The 12588-nt window shown below is 49.1% G+C and overlaps 1 protein-coding gene across 2 annotated transcripts in view; it reads right to left on the bottom strand.

Moving 5' to 3' along the window:
• The window catches only part of ror2 (receptor tyrosine kinase-like orphan receptor 2), a 54553-nt gene that overhangs the window by 16497 nt on the left and 25468 nt on the right, over positions 1-12588 (bottom strand). Inside the window, exons 3-4 of one of the 2 annotated variants that reach the window (XM_080510600.1) lie at positions 232-519; positions 109-139 (exon numbers count right to left, since the gene is read on the bottom strand). In XM_080510600.1, coding sequence (XP_080366726.1) covers positions 109-139; positions 232-519 — 319 coding nt within the window. Of the gene's footprint in view, positions 1-108; positions 140-231; positions 520-12588 lie in introns of those variants that run through there. The other variant, XM_080510601.1, reaches the window with a different exon arrangement.

Below are 12588 nucleotides of genomic sequence, written 5' to 3'. Positions count from 1 at the left end.
GACTACGTCCAGCCTCCTGAAACTCTCAGTCAGCAGGTCTGTGATAAACAGTGAACAGTGATCACGTGACCATCAGGTTGTCCTGAAGCACGGCGGCGGTTGACTTACGGCTCATCGGGGCCTCGTGTGGGCATCTGTCCTGTGAATCCACAACACAACCAGCATTAGCTCCAGTCTGCATTCTCACTTCAGAAGAGACCCAAAGACACAGAAGACTTCAGTCTGAGTCACCCAGCTTGACGTAGAGCACTCCGGTGGCGGAGATGACCTTGAGTGCGTTGGTGGCGACACACTGGTAGTAGCCGGTGTCGGTGGTGTCCAGGTCCTGGATGCGCAGCTTGGAGCCCGCCTCCGTCTTGCGGATGGTGATGCGTCCCTGCTCCTGGACCACCGGGGCGTCGTTCTTCAGCCAGCGGATAGACGGCCGCGGGTGTCCGCTCACCTTGCAGTGCAGCGTGGCCGTCTGGCCCTGGAAGTGAGTGATGTTGTTGACGGGCTCCTGGAACTCCAGGAAGTAACCTGAGGAGGTGACAGGGTTTGAGCGGTGAGCTGCAGGATAACATCTGATGTGGAACTATCAGTGACGTGCCGTGAGCACCAGGGTTGGGGGAGGCCGGGAGTTCCAAATGGAGAGCACCAATGTCGACACCAATGACAGTGTCATGACAGTTTCATGCTCCATCACAGGTTGGGCTGGGAAATGTTCATCTAAAGGCCCCAGCAGACTCCCATTTAGAAGCCATAAGAACAAGAAGAAAATTCGGCAGTGACGTCAGTCAGCTGCCAAAAAAAAGAAAGCTTTTTCTGTCGAAGCTGCCGATTTCAGAGGCCACGCCCCCTCACAGCAGGCACACTTCTGTGAAGCAGTGTCTTCACTTTTCAAGGGCACTGCTTATGTCTCGCTTGACATGTTTTCAGAAACACATTTCACTGAAACTGTTTCAGGAGTAAAAGAGGAAGTTTGCGTCTGAGCTGCCATGTTGGTCTGGTATCAACCGCAGGAGCTGACAGCTTTGAGTGATGCGTTCAGGGAAATCACGTAAAGCTGCCCTCCGACATGTTAACGAGCTGCGGGGCTCATACAGTAGCGAGGAAAATCAAGATGGTAAAACAGCATTAAAGAAACTCAAACAACGATTCAATATCAGTCTCCAGACTCTCCCAACAAGATACATCTCATGACATGGCAGCATCCGCTGTTTATGTTGGAAACTTTTAAACACGCAGAAAATGACAACTCAGAACATGGAGCTGTCTGCGGTGCTGAAACCACTTTTGTGGCACATCTGCACCCTAAAATCACATGACAGTGACCGCCATACCTTCACAACAATAGGCTTACGCATGTATTCAAATTGTGCGGCACCTCTTCCTCTTAATTCATCCAATCCTTCCTTTTGTTCCATTCACAGTAGACAAGTACAAGCGGTTTTCTGACCTTCCCTTTGCTGAAGGTCTGGCAGCTCAGGTGTTGGTCACCGCACTTTTTGTACCATCCACAATGCTACGATTTTCCGCCACCCTTTTACCACTGAGAACCAGGTCTGTAAGGAGGAGCCCTCTGCTGATTGGTCAGTGACGATCATGGGTAGCTTGTTTTTTTTTGCATTGGAAATGTTCTTGACCAAGATTTTCGATCATCCAATTAATCTCACCAAGTCTTTTTTTAGAGTCCTATCGTTGAGGCTCAGTGTGGCCACCACCTTGGATGAGGACCTTCTCATTTTATATCAACTTATATATCAATTTATATATAGATATTTTAACCTTGATGATAACTACAAGTCTGCAGTTTGTAACAAACCAAACCAGGTGAGATTGTGTGTGCAACTCAGTGTGTCAAGAGACAACCGTCTTCAAGAGAACATAAAGAGTCCTCATCCAAGATGGCTGCCATGCAGAAAAGGCTCCAGCATTCTGTGAGGTATTCACTTACTGTCTATGAAAACAAAATACTATATACAATCTGGCAGTACATATTAACCCCTGTGATGATGCACAGTTTAATGTCACATGGAACTCCGACAGCTGCTGGTTTGAACATCGGCTCATAGCCTAAACCCTCAAAACTCAAGGACATGACTGAAGTTTGAACGTCACCACAAACTGCTGCCTAGAAAACGACACTGGAATGATTCCTGTTCACAGATCAATAGGTTGTTGCTTCCATCCTGCAACTGGACCCAATCCTCAGAAAACTGTACAAACAGAATATGAGACATTTACTGTGAAAATACAGTCATGGTGGAAAAGCAGTTCAACAACACATGAATGAATGAATGGATGAATGAATGAATGGTTTATTTCGGTTACAGTTTCAGTATAAGTGCAGTTGATGAATTTTTGTGCAGTTCATGGTACAAGTTCACACATCTGTGATTTTTCACTGTTTCCACAATATACTTGTAACTGAAATGGGTCTAAGCTGAAGCCAAGGCTTATTTTAGCCTCTACCTTAAAAACCCGTGAAGTTACCCCAGACACCAGTGATACAAAAAATTTAATCAAATTTTAAAAAAGCAACTGGAGAAAGAAAAAAAAAATAGTAATAAACATAGCAGTCGTAATACATAGACAGTACATATGATGTAATGAACTTTTCTGTCCTTGTTTAATGAATTGTAATCCATTACTTGTCACTCAGTCAATGAGATAAATCTAAAGGACGATTCTGTGGATTTCACCTGGAGCAGTAAACATCTGTATCCTGTTCTCTAGACTTTCTGCTCCCGTAGAAACAGCTCAGGCTTCTTTTGACATGAGATTATTTACGAGGTGTTTGTAACGGAGACCAGAGCGCCGCACATTTAATCCGTGAGGACAGACAGTCCTTCAGCTGGGAATCGAACCAGGGAGCGTCTGCTGTGCTCCAGGTATTTCTACCATTATTACCTCCACCATCACCTGTACAGGTGGAGGACATTTCCACCACTACCTCCACCCTCACCTGTACAGGTGGAGGACATGTCCACCACTACCTCCACCCTCACCTGTACAGGTGGAGGACATTTCCACCACAACCTCCACCATCACTTGTACAGGTGGAGGACATTTCCACCACAACCTCCACCCTCACCTGTACAGGTGGAGAACATGTCCACCACAACCTCCACCCTCACCTGTACAGGTGGAGGACATGTCCACCACTACCTCCACCCTCACCTGTACAGGTGGAGGACATTTCCACCACAACCTCCACCATCACCTGTACAGGTGGAGGACATTTCCACCACTACCTCCACCATCACCTGTACAGGTGGAGGACATTTCCACCACAACCTCCACCCTCACCTGTACAGGTGGAGGACATGTCCACCACTACCTCCACCCTCACCTGTACAGGTGGAGGACATTTCCACCACAACCTCCACCATCACCTGTACAGGTGGAGGACATTTCCACCACTACCTCCACCCTCACCTGTACAGGTGGAGGACATGTCCACCACTACCTCCACCCTCACCTGTACAGGTGGAGGACATTTCCACCACTACCTCCACCATCACCTGTACATGTGGAGGACATTTCCACCACTACCTCCACCATCACCTGTACAGGTGGAGAACATGTCCACCACTACCTCCACCCTCACCTGTACAGGTGGAGAACATGTCCACCACAACCTCCACCCTCACCTGTACAGGTGGAGGACATGTCCACCACTACCTCCACCCTCACCTGTACAGGTGGAGGACATGTCCACCACTACCTCCACCCTCACCTGTACAGGTGGAGGACATTTCCACCACAACCTCCACCATCACCTGTACAGGTGGAGGACATTTCCACCACAACCTCCACCATCACCTGTACAGGTGGAGGACATTTCCACCACTACCTCCACCCTCACCTGTACAGGTGGAGAACATGTCCACAACAACCTCCACCCTCACCTGTACAGGTGGAGGACATGTCCACCACTACCTCCACCCTCACCTGTACAGGTGGAGAACATGTCCACCACAACCTCCACCCTCACCTGTACAGGTGGAGGACATGTCCACCACTACCTCCACCCTCACCTGTACAGGTGGAGGACATGTCCACCACTACCTCCACCCTCACCTGTACAGGTGGAGGACATTTCCACCACAACCTCCACCATCACCTGTACAGGTGGAGGACATTTCCACCACTACCTCCACCATCACCTGTACAGGTGGAGGACATTTCCACCACTACCTCCACCCTCACCTGTACAGGTGGAGAACATGTCCACCACAACCTCCACCATCACCTGTACAGGTGGAGGACAACTCCTCAGGTCAGGTCTCCAGACCTGACGGAGCAGCCAGATGTGTGAAACATCAGGACTCGGTCCAGGAGCAGGATTAAGAAGCTCTGATCTGCATCACATGAGAAACACCTCAGATTGTCAATGCAATCCTCCACCTTATTCCAGCAGCAGAGGTACGGCTCATATCATTGTTTTTCACTGATAATATTTCCACCCAGATTGAAGCGGTGGACCATGTGGTGACTGCAGACGGGCTCCAGCCACCACTAATAGGCCGGGACTTCCTGTTCCGGTGTAATCTCTGTCCTGCAGTGGTTTCTGTCTGAACGACAAGGATCTGCTGGATTTACTTTCACGACGGAGTAAAGGTTTCCTTCCTGTGATGGAGTCCCAAATGAAGGCAGATTTGTTTGTTTTCCCTCCTTGTCCACTGCTTCAGGCCTCTTCTTCTTGTTTGTTTGTGCCGTTTTCATTCGGGGACTGAGGACCAAGTGAACTACGAGGAAAAACACTTCACAACAAACCACAGACTGGTGGGAGCAGGAGGGTCACACCTGGTTCTGATTAATGTGCATGCAGTGTGTATGTGGCGTGAACGTGGTGTGCACGCAGCCCTGTTGTTACACCGTGTCACCGAAAACACGACCGTACAGCTTCCTATTCACTAACGAAACCCTGGAACAGAACACGCGAGTTACTTTTCCAACCAGTTACTCTTTAAGGGCCTCTGCTACCTTCTACACAAATAAAGATACATTGTCTAAAAAGGTAAATAACTAATAAATAAATAAAGAGAGGAATGCTGCTGTTTCAATGGTTGGATGGGGAGTGGGGGGGATTCAGATGTTTTATTTTGGGAGGGAAACTCTCCTTTACCAAATCTGTGACGTGTTTGTACTTTGTTGAAACATGTTTCAAAAACAGATGGACTGAAAGAGAGAGAAAGAGGGAGAGAGTAAGTGAGAGAGCGAACGAAAGAGAGAGGGAGAGAGAAAGAGGGAGCGAGAGAGATAAAGAGGGAGATAGTGAGAGAGAGAGAGAGAGAGAGAGAGCGAGAGATAAAGAGAGTGACAGAGAGCGAGCCAGAGAGAGAGGGAGAGAGAGAGATAAAGAGGGAGAGAGAATGAGAGAGAGCAAGCCAAATAGAGAGGGGGGGAGAGAGAGAGAGAAAGAGGGAGAGAGAATGAGAGAGAGCAAGCCAAATAGAGAGGGGGAGAGAGAGAGAGAGAAAGAGGGGGAGAGAGGGAGAGAGAGAGATAAAGAGGGAGAGAGAGAGAGCGAGCGAAAGAGAGAGGGAGGGAGAAAGAGGGAGAGAGGGAGAAAGAGGGAGAGAGGGTGAGCGGGAGCGAGCCAAAGAGAGAGTGAGAGAGAGAGAGCCAAAGAGAGAGGGGGAGAGAGAGATAAAGAGTGAGAGAGAGTGAGAGAGAGAGAGAGAGAGAGAGAGAGAGAGACACCAGGGCAGAGTGATGAAAAGCCAGGGTAACATGAAGCAGGCCACTGGGCTCCAGCTGGAAAGTGTTTCCTCTCTGTGGCGGCCGGAGGCAGAACCACTGGTGATTCAAACTAATCTGCTTCAAATGGAAGTGCAGACAGACGCATACACAAGGCTCATTACTTTAGAACGTACAACGACTTCATGGCCATATTTTCTCTTTGCAGCTGAATAATGTGGGTTTGGTTTGAATTGAGGATCATAAGACGAGTGAAACTCGCCTCCGCAATTGTTCGGTGAGGTGAAGCTTCACAGCTGCAACACAGTTTGGATTATTCCTCCGGCCTGTTTGATGTCCGTCGTCTCGCTGCACGTATGACTGTATAAGGGAATAGCGCAGCGGTTGATGAGAGGAGGCGATGATAAACACTCGCAGACGCTCAGAAGTCCTGTGGCTCTGGCGAACATCTGCGTTTGAAGCAGCAGCGTCGCTGTGGAGTTTACGCAATGGAAAAACAGAGAAGTGTGGCCTGATTCCCGCCCTGGCTCAGCAGAGCTCCGCTCAGAGCCGGCTGATCATGACTCATGTCACCACACAGTCTGTAATTATTAAGTCTTCAGCCTCTCTGCGACTCGCTGACTGGGGGAGATACCAAAACATCCAACAGCTGACCAGCTACTAAAACTACCGTCTTACTGACCTGCAGGAACCACAAGTCAGGTCAGGAATTATAGCAGCTCACAAAGGTTTTAGATCTACTGCGGTTGGGATGTTTCCACGTGTTCTGGAACCTCCTGTCGTAGGAGACGATGATAATCTAAACACCCTGAGCAGCTCATCAATCGGAGCCTCGACTCGCTACGATCAACTTCTTCTTACACGGCTTTAGTAGGCATGAGCCCTGACGTAGCGCTTCCATTCGACTCATCGTTCTTAAGACGTGAACATAAAATGGGGAGAGTGATGGTGGAGTGTTGCTCTGCCATAGAGTCGTCAGCTGAGGACAGAACAAGGAAGTAAACAAGGGCTCTGAATACACAGTGTGTACAGTATTAATACAAACAGGTTTTATTGTGTTGATCTCTTTAGTTAGTGTGTATTTGTTAAATGATTCTGTAATCTATCTGAGAGCCTCATCTGATGATCTGGTATTGAGTGTTTTGGGCTCCCCTCCACTGAATGAAAACACCCTGGACATGTTATGTTGTCACTTCATCCTGTTCTAATGTGTCCGGATGTCTTGTTGTAGTCAGCAGCTGGGTTATCGTTCAAAATGTCCAACAACGGCAGCATCTCATCAGCGTAGTTCACACTCCGTATGCAGACGATACCTGAAGGTTCGGCGCGACTACGAACTGATGCTAGCGTTAGTGTCGATGCTACACACACTTCTAATATGAAACGACAAGCTGGAGCAGCAACTCAGCCCCCAAGTTCAGCATGTGTGACAACTGAAACTCTTTAGCATGAAGGATGTAGGACAGGGGTGTCCAAACTCGGTCCTGGAGGGCCAGTGTCCTTCAGGTTTTTGTCTCTCCCTGCTTCAGCAGACCTGAATCTAATGATGATGTCATCACCAAGGTTGTGAGAAAGCTCAATAACGAGCCCTTCATTGCAATCACGTGTGCTGCAACTGGGAGGAGCTAAACTCTGCAGGACAGGGGTCCTCGAGGACATAACTTGGACACCCCTGATATAGGACGTAGCGTGTTACATGTAAGATGTCGGATATAGGCTGTAGCATGTAGGATACAGCATGTGACATGTAGGGTGTAGGATGTAGCATGTAGGATACAGCATTTACCCTGTAGGGCAGGGGTGGGCAATCCTGGTCCTCGAGGGCCGCAGTCCTGCAAGTTTTAGATGTTTCCCTTCTCAAACACACCTGTTATCATGATGAGGCTCTGCAGAAATCTTGACAAGGAGCCACTAATTGCTGTCAGCTGTATTGATGTGAGGAGACATCTAAAACGTGCAGGGCTGCGGCCCTCCAGGACCAGGATTGCCCACCCCTGCTGTAGGGTGTAGGATGTAGCTTGTAGGATATAGCATGTACCATGTAGCATGTAACATGTAGGGTGTAGGATGTAGCATGAAAGACAGAGGGTATAGGATGTAGCATGTAGGATATAGTATGTACCATGTACCATGCAGGGCAGGCTTCCCCAATTTCGGGCCTCGAGGTCCGGTGTCCTCCATGTTTTAGATTTCTTCCACTTGCAACACACCTGAACGTAATAAGGGCCTCGTTACTTTGCTTGTTTATGATGACATCAACATCATTGAGGTGTGTTGAAGCTGGGAGAGAGCAAAAACTTGCAGGACACCGGACCTCAAGGCCCGGAATTGGGGAAGTCTGATGAAAGTGTAGGATGTAGTGTGTGCTGTGTAGGGTGTAGGATGTAGCATGAAATATGTAAGGGATAGGATGTTTAATGTAGCATGTAGCATCTAAGGTGTAGGATGTAGCATGTAGGATATAGCATGTAGCATGTACGGTATAGCATGTACCAGGTAGGGTATAGGACAGGGGTGGGCAATCCTGGTCCTCGAGGGCCGCAGTCCTGCACGTTTTAGATGTTTCCCTGCTCAAACACACCTGTTATCATGATGAGGCTCTGCAGAAAGCTGGACAAGGAGCCACTAATTGCTGTCAGCTGTATTGATGTGAGGAGACATCTAAAACGTGCAGGGCTGCGGCTCTCGAGGACCAGGATTGCCCACCCATGGTATAGGATGTAGCATGAAAGATGTAGGGTATAGGATGTTGGGTGTAGCATGTAGAATGTAGGGTGAAGTACGGCTTGGCGCTACTCGATCCAGGGAGCAGTTAAACTAATCAGCGACATCGGGCTGACATCAGGAACTCTTCTGGTGATGAAGTTGCAGCTGTACCAACCATCTTTCTCCTCTTGACATGTTGTCAGAACATTATTCGCAGTCAATCTTATGTTAGTTGTTCTCATTAATATTAAAGAATCTCAAACCGCAACAAAACTCGTCCTATCCTGGTGACCAGCTGCTGACGTGACGTGACGTGACGTAGTACACTCCGGTTGTCTCTGGGACATTTGACCAGCAGGATTACTCAATGTGACCCAATAAGCTGCGTACGGGGCGGGACGGGTTTTCACGTAGTGATGATCGCTCCTCTCGACTTGCCTGCAACATACGCTGCTTTTCTCACTGGTTGTTTTGTTAACTGGGTTTATTGAAACGCCGGCACACGGCACAACATCGAGGTCTTTCAAGGCGGTGCAGACGCTCCTCTCACAGGAGAGGAGGAGCTTCAGCAGGAGCTGGACGCTGCTGTTAACAATGACAAAGTTTAAGCTGTGTCACAGAGAACGACTGAGACGGCTACGGAGTTGCATGTTCTTCGCCTGACGTGCCCCTGCATCGTTCAAAACCCTGCCTCCATTTTAACTGTACTTTCTGGGTGGGAGCGCGTGACAGAGTTGGGCTATGGGTGCACTTTGCCATACTGGACCCTCCGCCAAGCTCTGCCACGTACTGCGTGATGGAACCATGGCGATACTGGTATCCTATTGGTATCATTATTGGTATTGGTATCAGTATCGGTATTGGTATCAGTATTAGTATTAGTATCAGTATCGGCATTGGTATCAGTATTGGTATTGGTATCAGTATCGGTATCGGTATTAGTATCAGTATCGGTATTGGTATCAGTATTGGTGTTAGTATCAGTATCGGCATTGGTATCAGTATTGGTATTGGTATCAGTATCGGTATTGGTATCAGTATTGGTATTGGTATCAGTATTGGTATTAGTGTCAGTATAGGCATTAGTATCAGTATATCGGCATTAGTATCAGTATCAGCATTAGTATCAGTATCAGTATTGGTATTGGCATCAGTATTGGTATTAGTATCAGTATCGGCATTGGTATCAGTATCGGTTTTGGTATCAGTATCGGTATTGGTATCAGTATCAGTATTAGTATCAGTATCGTATTGGTATCAGTATTGGTATTGGCATCAGTATCGGTATTGGTATCAGTATTGGTATTAGTATCAGTATTGGTATTGGTATCAGTATCGTTATTAGAATCAGTATTGGTATCAGTATAGGTATTGGCATCAGTATCGGTATTGGTATAAGCATTGGTATTAGTGCCAGTATCGGTATTGGTATCAGTATTGGTATTAGTATCAGTATCGGCATTGGAATCAGTATTGGTACTAGTATCAGTATTGGTATTAGTACCAGTATCGGTATTGGTATCAGTATTGGTATTAGTATCAGTATCGGCATTGGAATCAGTATTGGTATTGGTATCAGTATTGGTATTGGTATTTGTATCAGTATCAGCATCGGTATTGGTATCGGCATTGGTATTGGTGTCAGTATCGGTACGGGCTATCGGCGCATGTCCAGTAGGAATTGTTGACTTTGTTGGAGAAGAAGCTTCGACTCCTTCACTGGTGCAGAAGCAGACGGGTGTATGTGCTGAGGCAGCAGGCTCTTGGCTCGATGTTTCACCCTGAACCTGAATGTTTCCACAGGCATCAGTTTATTGTGAGCCGGCACCTCCGGCTGGTCGCCGTGACTTTTTTTGTTTCCTGGAATAAAGATGGCCCGAGTTAAACCTCGCCTGTTCCCCCTGATGCAGCGCAGTAAACGCAGCATGCCTGTGTGTATTATCGGCTCACGATCACTGATCAACTGTGAGATTCTGAAAACGTCCTTCCTGGTCCAAGTCCAAACTACTTTGTGCCCAGCGAGGTACTTAAAGCCAGGCTGGCTCAAATATCAAGGCCCAAGTGCTTGATTGATTAGTCTTATCCTCAGGAGATAGAGGGAATGAAAAGCAGCTTTCTCTGCAAGCTGGCTGCTTGGATGGATGGATGGAACCCCTCCAGAGCCCCCAACCCCCCCAGAGCCCCCGATCCCTCCAGAGCCTGGCCCACCAAGACCACCATCTTGTTTTTCTCCAAATGAAACAGAAATGGTTTCAGGTGAGTCTCACTGAGGGGAAACAGTAGAAGTGTGAATGAAGTCTCAGACAGTCACTAAACTATGAAGGTTTGATTTGTTGAAGAGAAAATCACACACACGCCAGAACCGACAGGAAGTCGGCGTGCTACTAGCTTTGCTTTTACATCCGGGCAGAGAAATTAAGACCAACGTGAACAAAACTCAGTCCTGTGCACAAAGTGAGCTGCATGACCTCCGTACACACCAGCCTCACTCCCGGGAGAGCAGAGTCACTAAGTGCTTCAAAAATAATCATTACAACAAGGAAGTGATGATTAGAAGTGTGCAGTGGCTACTGAGGACGAATGCTCTCTTCAGCCTGCAGCAGGCTGCTGCTCACACTCTGCTCACAATGTGCCGTTTCATCTCCCACCCTGCTGTTAAACTGAGCTGCTGCTGACGCGCCGGAGCGTCCCCTCAAATTACCGCCTGATTGATGCTCGCAGGCCAGGAGGCCTAGTGAACACCCCCTACTGCAACAACAACCCCCCCACCACCAGAGGGCCCCGCCGCTACCAGAGGGCCTCACCACCACCAGAGGGCCCCGCCGCTACCAGAGGGCCTCACCACCACCAGAGGGCCCCGCCGCTACCAGAGGGCCTCACCACCACCAGAGGGCCTCACCACCACCAGAGGGCCCCGCCGCTACCAGAGGGCCTCACCACCACCAGAGGGCCCCGCCACTACCAGAGGGCCTCACCACCACCAGAGGGCCTCACCACCACCACAGGATCTCACCACCATCAGAGGATCTCATCACCATCAGAGGGCCCCGCCGCTACCAGAGGGCCTCACCACCACCAGAGGACCTCTCCACCACCAGAGGACCCCACCACCACCAGAGGACCTCTCCACCACCAGAAGGCCCCGCTGTCACCAGAGGACCCCACCACCAGAGGACCCCACCACCAGAGGACCCCACCACCAGAGGACCCCACCACCACCAGAGGACCTCTCCACCACCAGAAGGCCCCGCTGTCACCAGAGGACCTCTCCACCACCAGAGGACCTCTCCACCACCAGAGGACCCCACCACCAGAGGACCCCACCACCACCAGAGGACCTCTCCACCACCAGAAGGCCCCGCTGTCACCAGAGGACCTCTCCACCACCAGAGGACCTCTCCACCACCAGAGGACCCCACCACCAGAGGACCCCACCACCACCAGAGGACCTCTCCACCACCAGAAGGCCCCGCTGTCACCAGAGGACCTCTCCACCACCAGAGGACCTCTCCACCACCAGAGGACCCCACCACCAGAGGGCCCCACCACCACCAGAGGACCTCTCCACCACCAGAAGGCCCCGCTGTCACCAGAGGGCCTCGCCACCACCAGAGGACCCCTCCACCACCAACATAAGAACTACATCATCTTCAGCTTCAGGCGGCGCTGCAACCAACAACAAACAAATAGTTCCTGTTCCCGCCATACTTAGTCTTCACATGATGCGATTACACAGATGGCTTTATTTGCAATCACTTGGGAATATAATCTACACTCTGCACTGAAACCAAGGTAAACCAAGATCCCTGCACGCAGCTGTAATCAAACATGTTTGATATTTGCTCCACCACACAATAAATAGTGAGGCATGTTAAATGAATTCTGTGGGCCACAAACACAAGAGTAATACAAGCCAGAAATTCCCCGTCCAGCCGAGAGGCAGCAGGAATGTGATCTGAGGATCTCCGTGTTGCAGGAAGACGACTTTCTGTCTGCAGCTCAAACCAAAACCTGCTGACAACCAGCACACATGTTTATTTAATGGTGAAACAAAGAGAAATCTGAACAAATCTGCTCCAAGACTTTAGTGTCTTTTCCTGTTTCTGAGAGTTTGCAGAGTTTCTTGGTCTTTCACCACAGATTGACAATCTACTAAAGTTTGGTCTGAGGAGAAGATTGTTGAGCAGACTGAAC

The sequence above is a fragment of the Blennius ocellaris genome (genome assembly GCF_963422515.1).
Source record: "Blennius ocellaris genome assembly, chromosome: 15".
Taxonomy (NCBI): Eukaryota; Metazoa; Chordata; class Actinopteri; order Blenniiformes; family Blenniidae; genus Blennius; species Blennius ocellaris.
The sequence above is the reverse complement of the archived record's forward strand: the minus strand, read 5'-3'. Positions and strand labels throughout refer to the sequence as shown.